Source organism: Ranitomeya variabilis, chromosome 5, assembly GCF_051348905.1.
Source record: "Ranitomeya variabilis isolate aRanVar5 chromosome 5, aRanVar5.hap1, whole genome shotgun sequence".
Classification (NCBI taxonomy): Eukaryota; Metazoa; Chordata; class Amphibia; order Anura; family Dendrobatidae; genus Ranitomeya; species Ranitomeya variabilis.
The window spans coordinates 408,064,172-408,088,348 of NC_135236.1; the positions used below are offsets into that span (position 1 = coordinate 408,064,172).

At 42.0% G+C, this 24,177-nt stretch overlaps 1 protein-coding gene across 1 annotated transcript in view; it reads left to right on the forward strand.

Moving 5' to 3' along the window:
* The window catches only part of NELL2 (neural EGFL like 2), a 473,414-nt gene that overhangs the window by 133,808 nt on the left and 315,429 nt on the right, over positions 1-24,177 (forward strand). Inside the window, exon 3 of the mRNA XM_077265133.1 lies at positions 14,109-14,259. Within this exon, the coding sequence (XP_077121248.1) occupies positions 14,109-14,259 (151 nt within the window). The remainder of the gene's footprint in view (positions 1-14,108; positions 14,260-24,177) is intronic.

Below are 24,177 nucleotides of genomic sequence, written 5' to 3' on the forward strand. Positions count from 1 at the left end.
AAATCGGCCGATCCTATAAAAAAGTCGGGGTTGGGGTCGGCCGAAACACGAAACCCAATGCAGTGCAATGGGATACTATGGTTCCCAGGGTCTGAAGGAGAGGAAACTCTCCTTCAGGCCCTGGGATCCATATTAATGTGTAAAATAAAGAATTAAAATAAAAAATATTGATATACTCACCTCTCCGACGCAGCCTGGACCTTACCGCTGGTAACCGGCAGCCTTCTTTGCTTAAAATGAGCGCGTTCAGGGCCTTCCATGACGTCACGGCTTCTGATTGGTCGCGGCCGCCCATGTGACCGCCACGCGACCAATCACAAGCCGTGACGTAATTCTCAGGTCCTAAATTCCTAGAATTAGGAATTTAGGACCTGAGAATTACGTCACGGCTTGTGATTGGTCGCGTGGCGGTCACATGGGCGGCCGCGACCAATCAGAAGCCGTGACGTCATGGAAGGCCCTGAACGCGCTCATTTTAAGCAAAGAAGGCTGCCGGTTACCAGCGGCGATGTCCAGTGGCCTCTGGAGAGGTGAGTATATCAATATTTTTTATTTTAATTCTTTATTTTACACTTAAATGTGGATTCCGATACCGATTTCCGATATCGCAAACATATCGGAACTCGGTATCGGAATTCCGATACCAGATTCAGAAGATCGCCGACCTCATGGCCGACCCCACACAGGGGTCGGGTCAGGTTTCATGAAACCCGACTTTGCCAAAAGTCGGCGACTTCTGAAAATGGCCGACCCGTTTCGCTCAACCCTAGTCACCACAATAATAACACAACCTATTCTGACGTCTGAGTCCTTGTCGTTCCGTCCTAGACAGAATCCTATCACACTGCATTGGCTCAGGACTCTGCTCTGAGGACAACGCCACAGCGTGCACAGTTCTGCGCTCCCGCAAGCGCCGATCAATCTGAATGGCCAAAGACATAGAATCACTCAGACCGACGGGCGTGGGAAACCCCACCATAACATCTTTAACAGATTCAGAAAGACCCTTTCTGAAAATTGCAGCCAAAGCATCATCATTCCATTTAGTCAACACAGACCATTTTCTAAATTTCTGACAATACAATTCTGCCGCCTCTTGACCCTGAGATAGGGCCAACAAGGTCTTCTCCGCTTGATCCACAGAATTAGGTTCATCATATAATAGTCCTAAAGCCTGAAAAAAGGAATCTATTTTAAGCAAAGCCGGATTCCCAGATTCCAGGGAAAATGCCCAATCCTGTGGATCACCACGCAGCAGGGAAATGACGATTTTAACCCGCTGAATAGAATCCCCAGAGGATCGAGGTCTCAAAGCAAAAAACAGTTTACAGTTGTTTTTAAAACTCAAAAATTTGGACCTGTCACCAAAAAACAAATCAGGAGTAGGAATCTTCGGCTCTAAAACAGGAGTCTGAACAATATAATCAGAAATTCCCTGTACCCTAGCAGCAAGCTGGTCTACACGAGAAGCTAATTCCTGAACATCCATGCTAACACAAGACTCCTTAGCCACCCAGAGAAAAAGACGGAAGAAAAGGCAAAGCAAACTGCAGAAAAAAAAATGACTCAACACCTTTCTTCCCTTCTTCTGAGATGCATTTAACTCATAGTGGGCCAGTTGTACTGTTATGATCCGGTGACTTTGGAGCCGCATGAACTTTCTCTGGAGTAGGTGGAAACTATACTGACCGCAAAACCTGAACTAACACCGCAACTAGAAGTAGCCGTGGGGTGTGCCTAACAAACCCTAGACACCTCGACACAGCCGGAGGACTAAATACCCCTATAGATGGAAATAGGAATACTACCTTGCCTCAGAGCAGAACCCCAAAGGATAGGCAGCCCCCCACGAATATTGACTGTGAGTAGGAGAGGAAAGACACACGCAGGCAGAAAACAGGATTCAGCAAAAGAGGCCACTCTAGCTAAATAGGGAAAGATAGGACAGAATACTAAGCGGTCAGTATTAAAACCCTTCCAAAAATATCCACAGCAGATAATACAAAAAGTTCCACAATCTAACTAAAGACATGGAATGTATATCTGCCACTCCAGAGAATCCAACAAGACTGAGAAAATACTGACACAATCTAAGCTGGACAAAAAAAAACACTGAATAGCACAGAATTATTAAGCACACAGCATGTGTGCCACAGAAACAAAACCAGACACTTATCTTTGCTGATTTGGCAGAAGGCAGAAGGAACCAAACCAGGACCAAAACCTCCCAACAACCATGGACAACTCGCAAGGACTAATGAATCCTGCACGCCTAAATACCCCAATCAGAACTGCAATCAGCAGATACACCTGACCAGGACTACAACTCAGGGACAACTGCATTACCACCTACAACCACCGGAGGGAGCCCAAAAGCAGAATTCACAACAGTCAGACACTCCTTCCAATTGTCCTCCACTGACCACACCAATGCTGCCTGTGTATTCCTGTTGCCAAATTTAAGCTGCATAGAGCCTAATTTATTATTTTAGGCCTAGGAAGTCTGTCTGCGGTCCCTCCTTCCAATTGTCCTCCCCTGACCACACCAATGCTGCCTGTGTATTCCTGTTGCCAAATTTAAGCTGCATAGAGCCTAATTTATTATTTTAGGTCTAGGAAGTCTGTCTGCGGTCCTTCCTTCCAATTGTCCTCCACTGACCACACCAATGCTGCCTGTGTATTCCTGTTGCCAAATTTAAGCTGCATAGAGCCTAATTTATTATTTTAGGCCTAGGAAGTCTGTCTGCGGTCCCTCCTTCCAATTGTCCTCCACTGACCACACCAATGCTGCCTGTGTATTCCTGTTGCCAAATTTAAGCTGCATAGAGCCTAATTTATTATTTTAGGCCTAGGAAGTCTGTCTGCGGTCCCTCCTTCTAATTGTCCTCCGCTGACCACACCAATGCTGCCTGTGTATTCCTGTTGCCAAATTTAAGCTGCATAGAGCCTTATTTATTATTTTAGGCCTAGGAAGTCTGTCTGCGGTCCCTCCTTCCAATTGTCCTCCACTGACCACACCAATGCTGCCTGTGTATTCCTGTTGCCAAATTTAAGCTGCATAGACCCTAATTTATTATTTTAGGCCTAGGAAGTCTGTCTGCGGTCCCTCCTTCCAATTGTCCTCCACTGACCACACCAATGCTGCCTGTGTATTCCTGTTGCCAAATTTAAGCTGCATAGAGCCTCATTTATTATTTTAGGCCTAGGATTCAGAAGTCTGTCTGCGGTCCCTCCTTGCAATTGTCCTCCACTGACCACACCAATGCTGCCTGTGTACCCCTGTAACCAATTTAAAACTGCATAGAGCCAACTTTTTTAGTTAACACATACGATACTACCTTTGTCTGTCTGCGCCACTAAATCACGCTGTCCTCCACTGAAAAAGCTGAGCTTCAATCTTCCGGCTCTCATTAAGTATTTTTAAATGTAACACTACAGTTGCCATACTACTTGGGTTGGGGCCTAGTAACGGGGTCTGCCGCTCCTTGGTGTTCTCCTCCTTCTTGGTGTTCTCCTCCGGGTTTCCTTGTCTGAGCTTCAATCTTCCGGCTCTCATTAAGTATTTTTAAATGTAACACTACAGTTGCCATACTACTTGGGTTGGGGCCTAGTAACGGGGTCTGCCGCTCCTTGGTGTTCTCCTCCTCCTTGGTGTTCTCCTCCGGGTTTCCTTGTCTGAGCTTCAATCTTCCGGCTCTCATTAAGTATTTTTAAATGTAACACTACAGTTGCCATACTACTTGGGTTGGGGCCTAGTAACGGGGTCTGCCGCTCCTTGGTGTTCTCCTCCTCCTTGGTGTTCTCCTCCGGGTTTCCTTGTCTGAGCTTCAATCTTCCGGCTCTCATTAAGTATTTTTAAATGTAACACTACAGTTGCCATACTACTTGGGTTGGGGCCTAGTAACGGGGTCTGCCGCTCCTTGGTGTTCTCCTCCTCCTTGGTGTTCTCCTCCGGGTTTCCTTGTCTGAGCTTCAATCTTCCGGCTCTCATTAAGTATTTTTAAATGTAACACTACAGTTGCCATACTACTTGGGTTGGGGCCTAGTAACGGGGTCTGCAGCTCCTTGTTGTTATTTTCCTCCTCCTTGGTGTTCTCCTCCGGGTTTCCTTGTCTGAGCTTCAATCTTCCGGCTCTCATAAAGTATTTTTAAATGTAACACTACAGTTGCCATACTACATGGGTTGGGGCCTAGTAACGGGGTCTGCCGCTCCTTGGTGTTCTCCTCCACTGAACAAAGCAGTGCCGCCTGTTTCCTACTGTTAGCAATTTAGAACTGCATTTAGCCTAGTTACTTATTTGGCCTGTTATAGAAGGGTTAATAGTTTGCCTTTAACTGCCTTGCCTTTAAGTGCCTTTTACCTTTAAGTGTTAGAATTACTAGAATCTGTTGACGCAGTAGTCTGATGGTCTCCCCCTTCAAGGAGACTACACTTCTTATCGTGTATGTTCTCAATAGTCAGTCACAACATGTTCTGAGCTATGGTAAATAGAATATGACCCTGGGTGCTGGTGGGGGCTACATGAGTTACATTGAAATGCATTTGATATAAATGGTATAAAACATTGCTTTGGCTTTTTATATATCAGATAAAAGTGACTTGCTCACAGGATATGTGTGAGGTGTCCTTTGTCTCCAAGCGCGCTTGTAAAATGACGGGCGTAATTTCACAATTAGGCCTCACTGGTGATCTGTCAGCTGACATTTTGGGTCAGAATGAAAACAGCTACGACAGGCCCTACTCACTCTGTCAGCCTCTCATTACAGTGGTCCTCCACTGAACAAAGCAATGCTGCCTGGTTAGTCCTGTTACCAATTTTGAACTGCATTTAGGCCACTCTATTATTTGGGCCTAGATCTGTGTTTCCTCCTCATCCTGCCCATTGCCCAGCCACTGCTAGATTAGCCCGCTGGTACATTGACCCAGACCACTACATTCCCCTTACACTCTACACAGCCTGAATCTGACCCTGCTGAAAGTCAGGTTCCCCTTCCCGCATACTATACCACCTTACACGGGGACAAAGAGGAAGGTGCAGGTGAAAGTGCAGGTTCCTTCATCAGGTGGGGGGGCACACTCGTTGGCGACGTCACTGGCACAGGGCCCCTCATAGTACGCAAAGTGTCGCTGCCGGTGGGAGGCGCCCCCGCCGTGCAAACACACCGTCGTACTATGAGGGGCCCTGTGCCAGTGCCAATGCCAATGAGTGGGCCCCCCTGCTTGCTCAGGATCACAGCACTTGCAACATTGCAATACTTACCTCTAACTGCTCCACCGCCGTGACGTACTCCACGTTTCCTGGGCCCACTGAAAACTTGAACCAGCCCTACCCCCCACAACTTTAGCCAAATGACCCCCCAATTTTCAATGGCTACCTATTATTGTAAGGTAAATTAAGATTGACAAGCTTAAGTAACAAGAATTGATGTTTTTGGCATTAAAATGGGCACTGTAGGTGTTTTCCTGGCCTCCACTCACTGCCGACTATGCTTCCCCATTGACTTGCATTGGGTTTCGTGTTTCGGCCGAACAACGACCCCGACTTTGCAAGAAGATCGGCCGATTTCACTCGACTCGACTTTTGACATAGTCGGGTTTCGCAAAACCCGACTTGACCCCAAAAAAGTAAAAGTCGCTCAACCCTAATAGTCATCATCACTCCATGTCCAGGCTGCTGCCAATACAGAATGTGATTTTCTGTAATTATTCTGCCTTTCTTGAAAGCTGTAGCCTAGGTGCATTTGTGGTTATGGGTCGTTATTACTTTCCAAATACTTTACATTGTGATCCTTTCAAACGTTTTATTTATAATGTCCTTCAGTGATCAATAATGGACCTTTTGCTAATCATTTAGTTATTAGTAATAGTCCTAAATATTTGACAGCACTCGATCAATTGAAATCAAGCAGAGATTGTTTTCACTGTCCTACATATTTTCTACCTGTCTTTTCATTTACTACAGGTCCTTCTCAAAAAATTAGCATATAGTGTAAAATTTCATTATTTACCATAATGTAATGATTACAATTAAACTTTCATATACTATAGATTCATTATCCACCAACTGAAATTTGTCAGGTCTTTCATTGTTTTAATACTGATGATTTTGGCATACAACTCCTGATAACCCAAAAAACCTGTCTCAATAAATTAGCATATCAAGAAAAGGTTCTCTAAACGACCTATTACCCTAATCTTCTGAATCAACTAATTAACTCTAAACACATGCTAAAGATACCTGAGGCTTTTAAAAACTCCCTGCCTGGTTCATTACTCAAAACCCCCATCATGGGTAAGACTAGCGACCTGACAGATGTCAAGAAGGCCATCATTGACACCCTCAAGCAAGAGGGTAAGACCCAGAATGAAATTTCTCAACAAATAGGCTGTTCCCAGAGTGCTGTATCAAGGCACCTCAATGGTAAGTCTGTTGGAAGGAAACAATGTGGCAGAAAACGCTGTACAATGAGAAGAGGTGACCGGACCCTGAGGAAGATTGTGGAGAAGGACCGATTCCAGACCTTGGGGAACCTGAGGAAGCAGTGGACTGAGTCTGGTGTGGAAACATCCAGAGCCACCGTGCACAGGCGTGTGCTGGAAATGGGCTACAGGTGCCGCATTCCCCAGGTAAAGCCACTTTTGAACCATAAACAGCGGCAGAAGCGCCTGACCTGGGCTACAGAGAAGCAGCACTGGACTGTTGCTAAATTTTGCATGTCATTCGGAAATCAAGGTGCCAGAGTCTGGAGGAAGACTGGGGAGAAGGAAATGCCAAAATGCCTGAAGTCCAGTGTCAAGTACCCACAGTCAGTGATGGTGTGGGGTGCCATGTCAGCTGCTGGTGTTGGTCCACTGTGTTTCATCAAGGGCAGGGTCAATGCAGCTAGCTATCAGGAGATTTTGGAGCACTTCATGCTTCCATCGGCTGAAATGCTTTATGGAGATGAAGATTTCATTTTTCAGCATGACCTGGCACCTGCTCACAGTGCCAAAACCACTGGTAAATGGTTTACTGACCATGGTATTACTGTGCTCAATTGGCCTGCCAACTCTCCTGACCTGAACCCCATAGAGAATCTGTGGGATATTGTGAAGAGAAAGTTGAGAGACGCAAGACCCAACACTCTGGATGAGCTTAAGGCCGCTATTGAAGCATCCTGGGCCTCCATAACATCTCAGCAGTGTCACAGGCTGATTGCCTCCATGCCACGCCGCATTGAAGCAGTCATTTCTGCCAAAGGATTCCCGACCAAGTATTGAGTGCATAACTGAACATTATTATTTGATGGTTTTTTTGTTTGTTATTAAAAAACACTTTTATTTGATTGGACGGGTGAAATATGCTAATTTATTGAGACAGGTTTTTTGGGTTATCAGGAGTTGTATGCCAAAATCATCAGTATTAAAACAATAAAAGACCTGACAAATTTCAGTTGGTGGATAATGAATCTATAATATATGAAAGTTTAATTGTAATCATTACATTATGGTAAATAATGAAATTTTACACTATATGCTAATTTTTTGAGAAGGACCTGTATATGAAAGGAGCCATTGATCATCATAGTTCAGTGATTGGTATTGACCATCTTGACCTTTTAACTGAGTGTTTGCACCCAAGGGAGACATCATCGCTGACATGACATTGTGATGCTACTGTCCAGAATAGGCAGGAGTATGATCATCCGCTGACATAAGTCGCCTCTCTAACAAGAATTCCTCACATTAAAATAAACAGATAGATGGTAATTCACGCTTAAACTTTAAATAAAATCCATTATATCATTATTGCTGTAAGGAAATAATACATTACTATTCTATATATGACCCAGGCTGTAATGCCACATTATATAAACCACCTGTGCCTCTGATTTGATCCCTCCTCCCACCAATGTTTTTATCCTCTTAATATATTGCAGACATCATATTATATAACTCTGTGTACTTACAATTGCTCGTTTTGCCCTTCTACCCAGTTAATTATTCTGTTTCCCATTAGGTCTGCGATATCATGTGATTAAAAACTGACAAACTGAATCCTTCTAAGCTTTATATAGAAACAGGAGGAATCAGCGGGGATGATAACAACGGGGACAAGAGACTTCCTGTTTCTGCATAGAGCAGAGAAGAGAGAAGAATTAGCTGAGTAGAAAAGCAAAATGAGCAATTGTAAGTACACAGTGCTATATAATATGATGATTGCAATATACTAAGAAGATACAAATTTTGATGGGAAAAGTGCTTCCTATATGATTGCCTACTAGCTGATTTTCATAAATACTTTTATCTTACAGGGTTAATTTTCATAAAATATAAATATTGTCATAATTTATTATGATTATATTTTATATATTTGTTTTTATTATTTGTTACACTATACGGTGTATAGTACTGTGTATTGTGTATATGTATACAGTGTATATATATATATATATATATATATATATATATATATATATATATATATATATATATATATATATATATACACTCACCGGCCACTTTATTAGGTACACCTGTCCAACTTCTTGTTAACACTTAATTTCTAATCAGCCAATCACATGGCGGCAACTCAGTGCATTTAGTCATGTAGACATGGTCAAGACAATCTCCTGCAGTTCAAACCGAGCATCAGTATGGGGAAGAAAGGTGATTTGAGTGCCTTTGAACGTGGCATGGTTGTTGGTGCCAGAAGGGCTGGTCTGAGTATTTCAGAAACTGCTGATCTACTGGGATTTTCACGCACAACCATCTCTAGGGTTTACAGAGAATGGTCCGAAAAAGAAAAAAAATCCAGTGAGCGGCAGTTCTGTGGGCGGAAATGCCTTGTTGATGCCAGAGGTCAGAGGAGAATGGGCAGACTGGTTCGAGCTGATAGAAAGGCAACAGTGACTCAAATCGCCACCCGTTACAACCAAGGTAGGCCTAAGAGCATCTCTGAACGCACAGTGCGTCGAACTTTGAGGCAGATGGGCTACAGCAGCAGAAGACCACACCGGGTACCACTCCTTTCAGCTAAGAACAGGAAACTGAGGCTACAATTTGTACAAGCTCATCGAAATTGGACAGTAGAAGATTGGAAAAACGTTGCTTGGTCTGATGAGTCTCGATTTCTGCTGCGACATTCGGATGGTAGGGTCAGAATTTGGCGTAAACAACATGAAAGCATGGATCCATCCTGCCTTGTATGGAGCATCTTTGGGATGTGCAGCCGACAAATCTGCGGCAACTGTGTGATGCCATCATGTCAATATGGACCAAAATCTCTGAGCAATGCTTCCAGCACCTTGTTGAATCTATGCCACGAAGAATTGAGGCAGTTCTGAAGGCAAAAGGGGGTCCAACCCGTTACTAGCATGGTGTACCTAATAAAGTGGCCGGTGAGTGTATATATATATATATATATATATATATATATATATATATATATATATATGATTAGGTAAACATTTCACTAAAAAGAAATATTACCTTGTACTGGAATATTCTGACAAACTGTTTTTAGATAATGATTGCATTGTTTGGGGCCATGTCTTTTGATATTTATTTATTTATTTGCCGCAGATCAATTTTTTCAATATGTTTTGAACTGGGCAACCCTACGGGTTTGAAATAATGAGAAAATTGGCATTCTTTCATCTGTTAAAATTCCACTGAAATCAGTTTAATTCTTTGAGCTATCTATTTTTATGTTTTATAATTAAAAACTGTATTGGGCCAAGATGCTAATGTTAATGAGTCCTTATCAATCTTTTTAGACACAGTAGCCACCTGGGCACATTATTATTTGCACTGTTTACTGCTGGGACAAACATCGTCTCATGAGATCGCACTAGTCAACAGCTGATAGCATTTTCAAAATCGTTTATAGAGAGAAAGATCCTTCACTGCTGATCTGGCGCACTATTAATTGATCTTGTTTTTATTTTGTTACCTATTTTCCAACAAAACACGCTTCATTTTAAACATCAAACACATAAAAAGCTTTATATATGTACATTTTGCTGTATCGCTTTAGGAACATGATATTTGAAGAATGATCAGAGTTTCTGACTTTGAGGTGCATTTTTTAATAAAACGATGTGCACATAGCAAAATAACAAAGTCTGACTAACAGTGGTTTATACACCTAGACATTAACCCCTTCATGACCTTGGGATTTTCCATTTTTCCGTGTTCGTTTTTCACTCCCCTCCTTCCCAGAGCTATAACTTTTTTATTTTTCCGTCAATTTGGCCATGTGAGGGCTTTTTTTTTGCGAGACGAGTTGTACTTTTGAACAACATCATTGGTTTTAGCATGTCGTGTACTAGAAAACGGGAAAAAAATTCCAAGTGCGGTGAAATTGCAAAAAAAGTGCAATCCCACACTTGTTTTTTGTTTGGCTTTTTTGTTAGGTTCACGAAATGCAAAAACTGAGCTGCCATTATGATTCTCCAGGTCATTCCGAGTTCATAGACACCTAACATGACTAGGTTATTTTTTATCTAAGTGGTGAAAAAAAATTCCAAACTTTGCTAAAAAAAAAAAAAAAAAAAAATTGCGCCATTTTCCGATATCCGTAGCGTTTCCATTTTTCATGATCCGGGGTCGGTTGAGGGCTTATTTTTTGCGTGCCTAGCTGGCATTTTTAATGATACCATTTCGGTGCAGATACGTTCTTTTGATCGCCCGTTATTGCATTTTAATGCAATGTTGCGGCGACAAAAAAAAACGTAATTCTGGCACTTTTAATTTTTTTTCTTGCTACGCCGTTTAGCGATCAGGTTAATCTTTTTTTTATAGATAGATCGGGTGATTCTGAGAGCGGCGATACCAAATATGTGTAGATTTGATTTTTTTTTATTATTGATTTATTTTGAATGGGGCGAAAGGGGGGTGATTTAAACTTTTATATTTTTTTTTATTTTTTTCACATTTTTTTTACTTTTTTTTTAACTTTTGCCATGCTTCAATAGCCACCATAGGAGGCTAGTAGCTGGCACAACGTGATCACCTCTGCTGCATATCAGCGATCTTATGTTCGCTGCTATGTAGCAGAAAATCAGGTGTGCTGTGAGCGCCGACCACAGGGTGGCGCTCACAACTACCGTGCATCAGTAACCATAGTGGTGTCAAGGACCTCTATGGTTACAATGGAGAAGCATCGCCGACCTCCGATCATGTGACGGGGGTCAGCGATACGCTTATTTCCAGCCGCCGTCCGGAAGCGGTAGTTAAATGCCGCTGTCTGCGTTTGACAGCGGCATTTAACTAGTTAATAGGCGTGGGCAGATCGCGATTCTGCCCGCGCCTATTACGGGCACATGTCAGCTGTTCAAAACAGCTGACATGTCCCGGCTTTGATGCGGGCTCACCTCCGGAGCCCGCATCAAAGCGGGGCTTCTGACCTCGGACGGGATAGTACGTCCGAGGTCAGAAAGGGGTTAACAGTCATGGGCACATTACGAAACTACCATAGCTAGCATACAATTGAGCAGCATTTGGCTCAAGTTTCTTTTGGGTTTGCAGACCTGTTCTTAAGTCAGATATTTAAGGTTAAGACTCAAAAGCTATATCCACACCTTGCTTTTTTGCTGCTTTTTTGTGCAGCCAAAACCTGATCTCTTGGCAGTTGAAAAGCTACAGACAAAAAGCTGTTTTTTCTGGCTTTTTTGCTGGTTTTCTTGCTGCGTTGTTGCTGCATTTTTCAGGATCCCAAAGTTCACCTTTGGTTCAACCTTACAAGCATGAACGATACAAGGTATTAGGCCACCAATGCAAGACATATGTAAAACCATAAAATATTTTGGGAAAAAAGAGCAATTATTTAGTGGAAAAAATGTAATGTCTGAAAAAATAGTGACTATTCTAAACAAAAAGTTCATATTAGTTCATGAAAAAATCTACAATTGCAAATGTAAAACAGCAGGGGAAGTTGATTGGTCAGACGTATTTTACCTAAAGGTACCTTCACACAAAACGACATCGCTAGCGATCCGTGACGTTGCAGCGTCCTCGCTAGCGATATCGTTTCGTTTGACACGCAGCAGCGATCAGGATCCTGCTGTGATGTCGCTGGTCGCTGAATAAAGTCCAGAACTTTATTTGGTCGTCCGATCGCCATGTATCGTTGTGTTTGACAGCAAAAGCAACGATACCAGCAATATTTTACACTGGTAACCAGGGTAAACATCGGGTTGCTAAGCGCAGGGCCGCGCTTAGTAACCCGATGTTTACCCTGGTTACCAGCGTAAAAGTAAAAAAAACAAACAGTACATGCTCACCTGCGGGTCCCCCAGCGTCCGCTTCCTGACACTTACTGAGCGCCGGCCCTAAAGTGAAAGTGAAAGCACAGCGGTGACGTCACCGCTGTGCTGTTAGGGCCGGAGCTCAGTCAGTGTCAGGAAGCAGACGCTGGGGGACCCGCAGGTGAGTATGTACTGTTTGTTTTTTTTACTTTTACGCTGGTAACCAGGGTAAACATCGGGTTACTAAGCGCGGCCCTGCGCTTAGCAACCTGATGTTTACCCTGGTTACCCGGGGACCTCGGCATCGTTGGTCGCTGGAGAGCGGTCTGTGTGACAGCTCTCCAGCGATCAAACAGCGACGCTGCAGCGATCGGCATCGTTGTCGCTATCGCTGCAGCGTCGCTTCGTGTGAAGGTACCTTAAGACATTGGCAGTACATTTAGTTGGTAGGACATTGTTTACTTTCACACTTTGGTCAGTCATTGAATTCGTCAGACTGTGCTTACTTTGTTCCATATGACTAATTTAATTAAAATGTACTAATACTAACATCCATGCTCATGTGAAGACATCAAGGCATTTTGGTTTAAACTTGGGAAAATCGCAAAAAAAATAAATGGCTTTCACATCCTGCTGACCCTGCTTTTTTTCACTAAAAAGGCTGGAACAACTGATCGCAATGTTTTTGCTGCATTTTTGCTGCTTTTTTGCACTTAGCCATTGTTTTCTATGGGTGCAAAAATGCTGCAGAAACACTAAAAGAATTGACATGCTGCAGTTTCCAAAAACCACACAGTTTTCCAATTCAGTCAGGGAAAAAAACAAACAAAAAAACAAGCATGTTCATGTAGACAAAAGAAAAGTTCACATTTTTTCTAAGACCCATAGCCTTGCATTGCCGATTTTTAGCCAAAACTTGGATCCAAATGGGACATGTCTCCATGACTTTCTGAAGACTACTCAGTCTGCCAAAAATCAAAGACCTATAAGACCATTCACAGGTATGAGTGCTATCTGTAAAAAATACACGTATGCAAAAAATGAATGTCTGAAAGAGGCCTAATACACATTAAATGAAAGTCAGTAAACCCCGCTGATTCTGATGAGATCGGCCAGCCATCAAACATGTTTGGGCACCTGGTGAGCCTCTCTTAACGAATAATTTAAGGAGAGATAAGCATTGGGCAGCTTGAATTCAAGTACCCAATCCATCTGTTCTCCAGCTCGATAATTCGCTTTCAGAGATGTTTGCAAGTGGCTTACCCTCTCCGCTTACAGAGTACATGGAAACTTGGCCAAATAGAGCATTCATGTGTATGGGTGGAGAGAAACATTTGTCAGTAGCACACATTTTTGGCCGAAGGCTAGCACCCTAGAGTTTGTTCCTCTCAAGACTAAATGGACATTATCCATGCTCAATAATGTTCATCACACAACAGTATAAATGACTTTTAAATTATTTTGATATTTGTTTATTTTTTTAACAATATAAGTTTAATTCTGTATTATATATATATATATATATATATATATATATATATATATATATATATATATACATATATATATACAGTACAGACCAAAAGTGAATCTTGTGAATAGTGTGTGAGCCTTGATGGTGCCCTAGCTAGGTCTTGTGAATCATTTATTAAATATATGTGTGATGACTAAAAGCAGGTCATCAATATTTTAAGTAAATCTTTCAATTTTAATACTGAGGGCAACTAACATTTTGTCTGTGTTGTATCAATACAACCATGGTCAATTAGAATTTCATGGATTAAATACCTTACAGGACTGTAAACTCGTAGATTATTGATTTTGTTAGATTGTATGAAACATCAAAATGAAAACCATCTGTTTCTTCTCTTCTCCAGATTCTTCAAGAAATGTAAAAGCTTCTTCCGCTTCATCAGAACAACTTTTTCAGAAACTGAGGAATAAACATGAATTCACTGTGTTGGTGACTTTGAAGCAGACTGTTCTAAATTCAGGTGTTATTCTTTCTATCCATCAATCTGATCACAGGTAATCATTTTAGCGACAGTTTTGTTGTAGATTTTAATGCTTGTCTTTAAATTCCCAATTGCAGATCAGCAGAATAAATACACCATTTTTATGATTTTAAGAATGCACATAGTCATATAGACTTAGTATAGCGAGTTTGTTTGCATTATGAAATTGAATATATAATCTGGCTCTTCAAATTCTAGCACTTTTACTTGCAGAAAACCTTTCAGAATTATGTTATATCTGGCAAGTATAGCAAGCATCCGGAGAACAACATCACCTATTTAGTATTTGGCATAACTGGCAGTGCACCCGCTGAGATCTGCCGGCCGGCACCCGGCAACAATAGGAAAAATTTCTTATTGGTTCATTTTGATCACTGTGATCTCGCGAAGCACCTGAAGGGTTAATAAACTTCTTGAATGTACTTTTGTGCACCTTGAGGGGTGCAGTTTTTAGAATGGTGTCACTTTTGGGTATGTTCTGTTAAATTGACCCCACAAAGTAACATCAAATGGGATGTTGTCCCTAAAAAAATGGTTTTGTAAATTTTGTTGGAAAAATCAGAAATCGCTGGTCAAGTTTTAACCCTTATAACTTCCTATAAAAAATAATTTGTTTCCAAAATTGTGCTGATGTAAAATAGACATATGGGAAATGTTATTTATTAAGTATTTTGTGTGGCATATCCCTCTGATTTAGGGGCATAAAAATTCAAAGTTTGAAAATTGCTAAATTTTCTAAATTTTCGCCATATTTCAGTTTTTTTCATAAATAAACGCAAGTCATATCGAAGCAATTTTACCAGTAACAGGAAGTACAATATTCTCAGAATCAGTGGAATCTGTTGAAGTTTTATAACCACATAAAGTGACAATGGTCAGAGTTGTACAAATTGGCTTGGTCATTAAATATCAAATTGGCTCTGTCACTAAGAGGTTAAAGGGAAACTGTCCCCCCCCAGGCGTTTTTAACTAAAAGAACCACCTTGTGCAGCAGTAATGCTGCATTCTGTCAAGGTGGCTCTTTTAGTTCGGGTCCCTGCAAATGCTGAAATAATCACTTTTATAATGTGCCGCTCATACCTGAATTTGTCAGGGGGTCATGTCTTTTCCCCCCTAACACAAATGCCTCCCAGCCATCACTCAGGGCCTCCATGCGGCGGGCGCCGCCTCCATTTCCTTCCTGAACGTTCCCGGCGCCTGCGCTGTAAGTTTTTTTCGGGCATGCGCAGTTTGCGCTGCCCTTTGAACTTACAGAGCAGGTGCCTGGGATGTTCATGAAGGAAATGGAGGTGGCGCACGGAGGCCCTGAGTGATGGCTGGGAGGCGTTTGTGTCAGGGGGGAAAAGACATGCCCCCCTGACAAATTCAGGTATGAGTGGCACATTATAAAAGCGATTATTTCAGCGTTTGCAGGGACCTGAACTAAACTAGCCGCCTTGACAGAATGCAGCATTAGTGCTGCACAAGGTGGCTCTTTTAGTTAAAAACGCCTGAGGGGGTGACTGGTTCCCTTTAAGGCCCACCAGCAGATCATGTTTTTGGAATTTCCTTAGTATTTGTACAGGTGATGCTATAACTGGAGTTGAGAAACAGCTAAGGCTACGTTCACATTTGCGGTGTGCGCCGCAGCATCGCCGCCGCAACGCACAGCGCAAATGTGAACACATGCACAACGCTGCTTTTTGCGCCGCATGCGTCCTTTTTTCCATTGATTTTGGACGCAGCAAAAATGCAACTTGCTGCGTCCTCTGCGCCCCGACGCAGGCGCCGCAGGGACGCATGCGGCGCAAAAAGCAAGTGCACCGCATGTCCATGCGCCCCCATGTTAAATATAGGGGCGCATGATGCATGCGGCGCCGCTGCGGCGCTAGCCGCAAATGTGAACGTAGCCTAACAAAGTTTCCTTATTTTAGTAGCTCAAAATTCGACACATATAAACCACTCTTGGTCACCACTTATTACCATCCATAGCTAGAAAGCTTGAGGTCACATAGACATTAATACGGCTATATTTGTATTAAAGAGGTCAAAACAGGTTCAATGCACTTCTTTCAGAACTCGAGAATATTATACACATATCTCAGTCAAGTAATACAATTTTCAGTATTGCGACTCAAGGAAAATGTATTTGTCTTGAATCAAATTTTGTGTGAAAATTGGGTGAAGCTTACGAATTTGAATTACAAACAATCATACCCTAGTAATAATAGATGAACAGCTCATTTTCTAGAAGGTTGCATTCTGAAGACTGCTTTGCTACATATGTGCATATTGCCGAGCACAAAGTTATGTGATATATCAATGAAATGACAATTTTTTGGACTCAGCAATGTCCCCTGTATGTCTCTTTATGCATTTGGCTATTGTGTTCTTCTTGCAAGCTTTGGTATTTCCCCCAGCGCTGCTCACAGAACCTGGCAATAAAATAAAATGTTGATTGATTGAAAGGTTGGTGCACTTGGGAATGGTGCTATACAATATGCAGATTCAGAATGCTATAAAGAAGGTTTATGTGCTCCTCCATGAGCAGAGGAAATTGGTTCTACAGGTGACCTTTTATCATTGTCTTTGCATTTATGCCTAGAATTCTTAACATCCATTTATTGATGGCTGTGTATTGCGAGAAGTGGTAACCTGAGAAGTTCCAACTGCAAACTTGCATCATCTGTTAAATAGATAGTGGGACTTCATCATATGGCCACTGGTCAGCAATTTAAAAAGTCAGAACAACAGTAGGTCAATACATATTGGAAGTGCCAGCAGCCTCATACAGACCTTTAGAAAGAAAAGAAACACATACATGCAACAAACAAACTTCATGCAGATGTTGGCTTTTTTGGGGGATCATTCTAACCCAGGATCAAAGTGGTGATCACTGAGAAACTGTGCTTCCCCATGTTTTAAAGCCTCCATACACATTAAATAGCTGTCGACGGAACAATCGCTCGGCTGACAGTAATCTCTCTTCTTGAATTTACCATACACAGAAATGATCCATTGAGTCAAGTACATGTATGTTCTGTGTCAGAGAGACTCTTCAGGCAGCTGCTTATATCCCTGCCAAACAAAATCGGCCATTGAAATTTCAAAATGTGAATCCTTCTCTCCCCTATAACTTCGTCTATCAGGGAAAAATCGTGAGGCTACGTACAATTAGCATTTTAGTTTTAGATTTTTATTGGCAAATATATAATTTATGTAACGACTTAGTATTTACAGTGTTGACCCTTTTTTTAAAGACTTCTGCAGTTCGCCCTGGTATGCTGGATATCAGCTTCTGGGCCAAATCCTGGCTGATGGAAACTCAACCTTGCCTAATCAGTGCTTCCAGTTTATCACAATTTCCGTATTTTTGTTTGTCCACCTGCGTTTCGAGGATTGAATGACGTGCTCAATTGGTTTTTTTTACTTTTCAATGATTTTATCACAGAGTCACATAGTTATCAGTTTGCCATGTAGCATGGTGCTCCATCATGTTTGAAATATTGTTCATCACTAAATTGCTCTAATTCATTGGCAGCAGTTGCAGAATATGTAGATGACATTATTTATGCAGGGCAGTGTTCTTAGACAAATTTGTGATTGAGCCCACTCCCTTGGATGAAAGCTACTCTGAACATGAATGGTTTCATTATGCTTTACTGTAGACATGACACAAGACTCATGGTAGAGCTCAGCTTTTCTTTTCCGAGCAGTCATTCTTCCAAATGTCCCAAATAGTACAAAGGGTTCTTCTTCAGATAATACATTTACTCAAGTATTATGCTGTCCTTGATGTTTTTCTGGGTTAAGTGACTTATGTTGTGCCTTTTTTGACCGTCAGACCAGCTTCCAAAAGCTTTCTCCTCACAATGTGTGCTGATGAAATGACACCTGCTTGTTGCCATTCCAGAGTGAGCTCTGCACTGGGGCTGAACTGATCTTGTAGCTTAAACATCTTTATCAAATGGTCCTGGCTAGTGTTGAGCGATACCGTCCGATACTTGAAAGTATCGGTATCGGAAAGTATCGGCCGATACCGGCAAAGTATCGGATCCAATCCGATACCGATACCCGATACCAATACAAGTCAATGGGACTCATGTATCGGACGGTATTCCTGATGGTTCCCAGGGTCTGAAGGAGAGGAAACTCTCCTTCAGGCCCTGGGAACCATATTAATGTGTAAAAGAAAGAATTAAAATAAAAAATATTGCTATACTCACCTCTCCGACGCAGCCTGCACCTTACCAAGGGAAGCGGCAGCGTTCTTTGTTTAAAATTCGCGCTTTTCTTTCCTTTACTGAAGTCCCGGCTTGTGATTGGTCGCGTGCCGACCATGTGGCCGGGACGCAACCAATCACAGCAAGCCGTGACGTAATTTCAGGTCCTTCAGGATTTTAAAATTACGTTCCGGCGTTGTGATTGGTTGCGTCGCAGTCACATGGGCAACGCAACCAATCACAGCAAGCCGTGACGTAATTTCAGGTCCTTAAGGATTTTAAAATTACGTCCCGGCTTTGTGATTGGTTGCGTCGCAGTCACATGGGAGACGCAACCAATCACAAGCCGTGACGTCACGGGAGGCTGGACACGCGCGCATTTTAAAATGGGCGCGTGTCCAGCCTCCCGTGACGTCCCGGCTTGTGATTGGTTGCGTCGCGATCAACCAATCACAAGCCGGGAGGCTGGACACGCGCGCATTTTAAAATTTTAAAATGCGCTCGTGTCCAGCCTCCCGGCTTGTGATTGGTTGACCGCGACGCAACCAATCACAAGCCGGGACGTCACGGGAGGCTGGACACGCGCCCATTTTAAAATGCGCGCGTGTCCAGCCTCCCGTGACGTCACGGCTTGTGATTGGTTGCGTCTCCCATGTGACTGCGACGCAACCAATCACAAAGCCGGGACGTAATTTTAAAATCCTTAAGGGCCTGAAATTACGTCACGGCTTGCTGTGATTGGTTGCGTTGCCCATGTGACTGCGACGCAACCAATCACAACGCCGGAACGTAATTTTAAAATCCTGAAGGACCTGAAATTATGTCACGGCTTGCTGTGATTGGTTGCGTCCCGGCCACATGGTCGGCACGCGACCAATCACAAGCCGGGACTTCAGTAAAGGAAAGAAAAGCGCGAATTTTAAACAAAGAACGCTGCCGCTTCCCTCGGTAAGGTGCAGGCTGCGTCGGAGAGGTGAGTATAGCAATATTTTTTATTTTAATTCTTTCTTTTACACATTTTTACATTAATGTTGATTCGATACCGATACCCGATACCACAAAAATATCGGATCTCGGTATCGGAATTCCGATACAGCAAGTATCGGCCGATACCCGATACTTGCAGTATTGGAATGCTCAACACTAGTCCTGGCACTTGCTGAACTTTCTTAGGCATCCTGAAGTCTTCTTCACAGTATTTAAACTTCTCTCTTTAAAATTCTTGATGATTTAATAAATGGCTGATTTAGGTGCAATCTTACAATCAGCAATATCATTGCTTGTAAATATGGTTTTGCTAAAAAGCAATGATGACTACATGATGTGTTTCCTTGGATGTAATTCAGTTAGAATGACAGAGCAATATAAACTGCTTTGCTCTTGTTAACACTTTCTCCTCAGCTAAAGAGAAGATCATTGAAATAATGTAGCAGGTCATTTTGTTTCAGGGTAGAAATTCCATGGAATTGGGTTTTTTTTTGTTTTAACCAACTTTTATGGCAAGGAATTACTTTACAATTTATCTGATCAGTTTACATAACAATTTAGAGTTAATTCAAATTTCCACTCTAAAAACTATGGGGGCCTTAAAAGAAATCTGTTGGCAGGACTTCATTCCCCCTACTGTACAAACTATTTATTTGTGCATGTAGCTTATCTTTCAAAGAGAAAACCTACAATACCTTCATATGGCCAGTGTGATGCTGAGTCACTTCTCACAGACAAGCTGTGAGTTGGGATTTTCAAGGAGTCCGAGGTCAATAACCTGGAAGGGAAAGTCATCAAGAGGGAGAAGAGACATACGCAGTCAGGTAATAGTCCGGGGACAAAATACTAGAAGGATAGAGGATCAGAGCAAAGGGGTTAAACAGACGGATGGTCAGAGCGAGGTCCATGGTCAGGCAGTGATACATCAACAAGCGAAAAACAAGGCACAGAATAAGCCAACCACACTTAGCTGAAGCTATGGCTGACAGCTATCTGGGACTGTCAGCTCAGCTAAATAGATGAACAATCAAGGGAACCAAGTGCACCTGACGAGAACTCAGCACCTCCTAGTCTCAGATTAGACGGCCAAGCTGGTAATAAAAACCCAGACAGCTAAGCACTTCCCTGCGCCAGACTGGACAGCTGAGCAGACAATCACTGCCTAGATGGCTCACCACTGAGGGGTGGAATCATTACAGCCAGACCGTTTCTCCATTACTGAGAAAGCCATGTTTGAATTGATATGCCAATTAGAGTGAAGAGCTGTTGCAGATATGAAGCCTCTTATAATCCATCTCTATTTCCCACCCAGTGCCACCTTCTCTTGACTGACAGCCTTTATGTTTTCTGATTTCAGGCAAAGGAATTGTCAGTCAAGCATGCGGAGGCAGCACTAGGCAGGGAATAGATCTCATTCAGAGAAATGTTATCAATACTGCAGCAAGCAGCCCAATGTGTGTTACATTACTGGAATCAGGGAATCTGCCTCTACATCACACCGCTTTCAGATGCGGTAACAAAAAGCTAGTAACATATTCTTTATTGAACAGAGGTGGTTGGTGATGCTACCGCTGACAAATCAGGCATTCATTTGTATACTACCAAGTTTACTATTAAATGATAAATAATAGGTGATAATCCTCTAAGTGTGTATCTCACCTCTGAAACCTGCACTGATTGGCAGACTGGAGATTTTCTATCCCTGACAGGGATCTTGTATGCAAACTGATGGGCTACTCGTTGTTTATGGCACTGCCGAAAAAAGCCGAGCGCAGCGCTCCAAAGGAGTTTAGGGAATGAATGGGGCAGCAGTCTATTTTAACAGAGCTAAAGGTTGCAGGTTGTTTTTACTGGTCAACCCCTTTATTAAGAGACAATAAATCGATTGTATTTAACTACACGATATGTGCATGAGCAAATCCATACAGCAATAAGTAAAATGCCTTTCCATCTGGTTATATTATGTACAAAATCAATGTATCCCAATATTATGAAAATGAACCCACTATGTGGCTTCTGAATATGAATCCAACACTTCAGATTCAGATAAACTCCATTTACTCTAACATATGAATGCTCTCTGTTCCACATGATTTATCTGTGCAAACACCTCCACTGTTAACGCTCTGAATGGATCACTGCGTATTTTGCTTACCCTCCTTTAGCTATTCTCTGTATATAATCAGATATAGAATTAGACTTTCGTACAATGTTGTATACATTTCCATAGCCTCACTTGTGTTTTGTATCATCCTGAAAGCCACTACCCTCCCTTCCCGTACTGAACCACTAAAATAGCTCCAACTTATACTAGAGCGTACAGTGCTTATAGCTACCCTTCCTGTAGGGAATAATATTTATATCTAAGTAATGCATATTCATTTACATTAAATTATAATAAAATCCTGTATACAATATATGGGCTCACAGATACTAAACTGGATACTCATGAGTCTGACCACATCGACGGTTTATTTCGCTATATGAGTTACATTTGTACTTATATTATGTCCTTATACTGAATCGATCTCTGACAGCAGCATTTTCTTTACCGTCAGTCACACTTCTTCAGTATTTGGCTTAGTGGGCATTTCCAGCCATTTGTGGTATGTTGAGATGGGATCAGAAGTAGAGGCCAATGAGAACCTGCTTAGAAATGGAATGAGATCTGCGGGGGATTGATAAGAATGAGTGCGAAGATCTGAGGTTGTGGGTTATAAAAATCACCTAGGCAGGTTAACGATGCAACTATTTTTATTCTATACATCCATGGTTGTACAGCAAATCCATGTAGAGAGCCAACATACAATGTTACAATGTCCTCAGTCCATAAGTTCCCAATCTGAGATCGGTAGTTCCACTGGGCCCATTGCAGGTGACACCCACTGTCTCCCAACTTTTGGATGGCCCACAGCTTTTGGTATCTCCAGCTGGTATAGTGTGCAGTCACAGCCTATGTTCCGCCAGACGATTGATATCATGACCGTAGCTCATGGATACCCCTCCAGTCGGCAACCGATCTCCAAAACTCCATAGACCATCCATCCCAGCTTGGATCCTCTCACTTCGAAGTCCTCCCAACCACTCCTGATTCAATCCATATACCTTTTTCTCCTTCCCCCTTATGTGCATAGCAGCCTTAGATAGTAAACATACACAATTATCAACATTGGACCTAGAGGAGGGTGGGTGATCTTTACAGTCTTTGCAACCCCTTGCATACTCAGGAGAAATTGCATAACAAATTTTCAGGGTCCACTTTTTCCTGTCACCCTGGTGAAAATGATAAACATTTTGGGCTAAAACAACAGTTTCCTTCTTTTAATTGTCATAGATCAACATTGTAAAATTCTGTGAAGCACCTGGGGATTCAGGGTGCTCATTACAAGTCTAAATAAATTCTGTGAGGGGTTTAGTTTCCCAAATGGTGTCACTTGTAGGGGTTTTCCACTGCTTAGGCACACCAGGGACTCTTCAAACATGAAATTACACCCGCTCATAATTCCATCAAAATCTGCGTTCCAAAGTGTCACTCCTTCCTTTCTGAGCCCTGCCATGTGGCAAAACAGTAGTTTTCCCCACATATAGGGTATCAGCGTGCTCGGGAGAAATTCCACAACAAAGTTTGGGGTCCATTTTCTTCTTTTTTTTTCCTCATGAAAATAAAGAAATTTGGGTCTAAATCAGAGGTGTCAAACTGCATTCCTCGAGGGCCGCCAACAGGTCATGTTTTCAGGATTTGCTTGTATTGCACAGGTGATAATTTAATCACCTGCACAGAATGATTCCAGCACCTTGTGGAATGCTAAGGAAATCCTGAAAACATGACCTGTTGGTGGCCCTCGAGGAATGCAGTTTGACACCTCTGGTCTAAATTAAAACATTTTAGAAAAAAATTTAAATGTTTATTTTTTCCTTCTACATTTCATTAATTCCTGTGAAGCACCTGAAAGGTTTAAAAAAAAAACTTTTTTAAAATGGTTTTGAGCACCTTCAAGGGTGTACTTTTTAGAAAGGTGTCACTTTTAGGTATTTTCTGTTATTTAGGCCATCAAAGTCTTCAAATGTGATGTGGTCCCTAAAAAAAATGATTTTGTAAATTTTATTGGTAAAATGAGAAATCGCTGGTCAACTTTTAACCTTTACAGCTTCCTAACAAAAAAAAAATTATGTTTCAAAAATTGTGGTGATGTAAAGTAGACACGTGGGTAATATTATTTAAGTATTTTGTGTGACGTAACTCTTTGGTTTAATTTCTGTTTTGTTTTTTTTTCACAAATAAATGCAAGTCATATCATTAAGTACAATAGGTCCTGAAAAAAATTTCTCAGAATCAATGGAATGTGTTGAAGTGTTCCAGAGTTATTACCTCATAAAGTGACACTGGTCAGAATTGTAAAATTTGGCTGGTCATGAAGGTGAAAACAGGTTTGGGGAGTAGAGGAGTTAAGTCCTCATTTCAGAGTCATGTGACATTAACATCACTCCAGCACAAGAAGAATCATGGAGGACACGGCAGAAACAAGCTGCAAAAAATTATTGGACTTTTTTGAGTGACCAGATGTCAGCGATTGGTGGGGAAAACGGGAGAGAGGCCAGAGCACTGAAAACGCAGGGTCAAGTTCCCCTGCACTTGCAGCTCATTTACATGAAAATTTAAAGAGTGATTACTAGCAAATGCATAGAGGGTTTAAAAAACAAAGGTAGAAAATTAATCTGAATTACAGGGACCTAATTCTGAT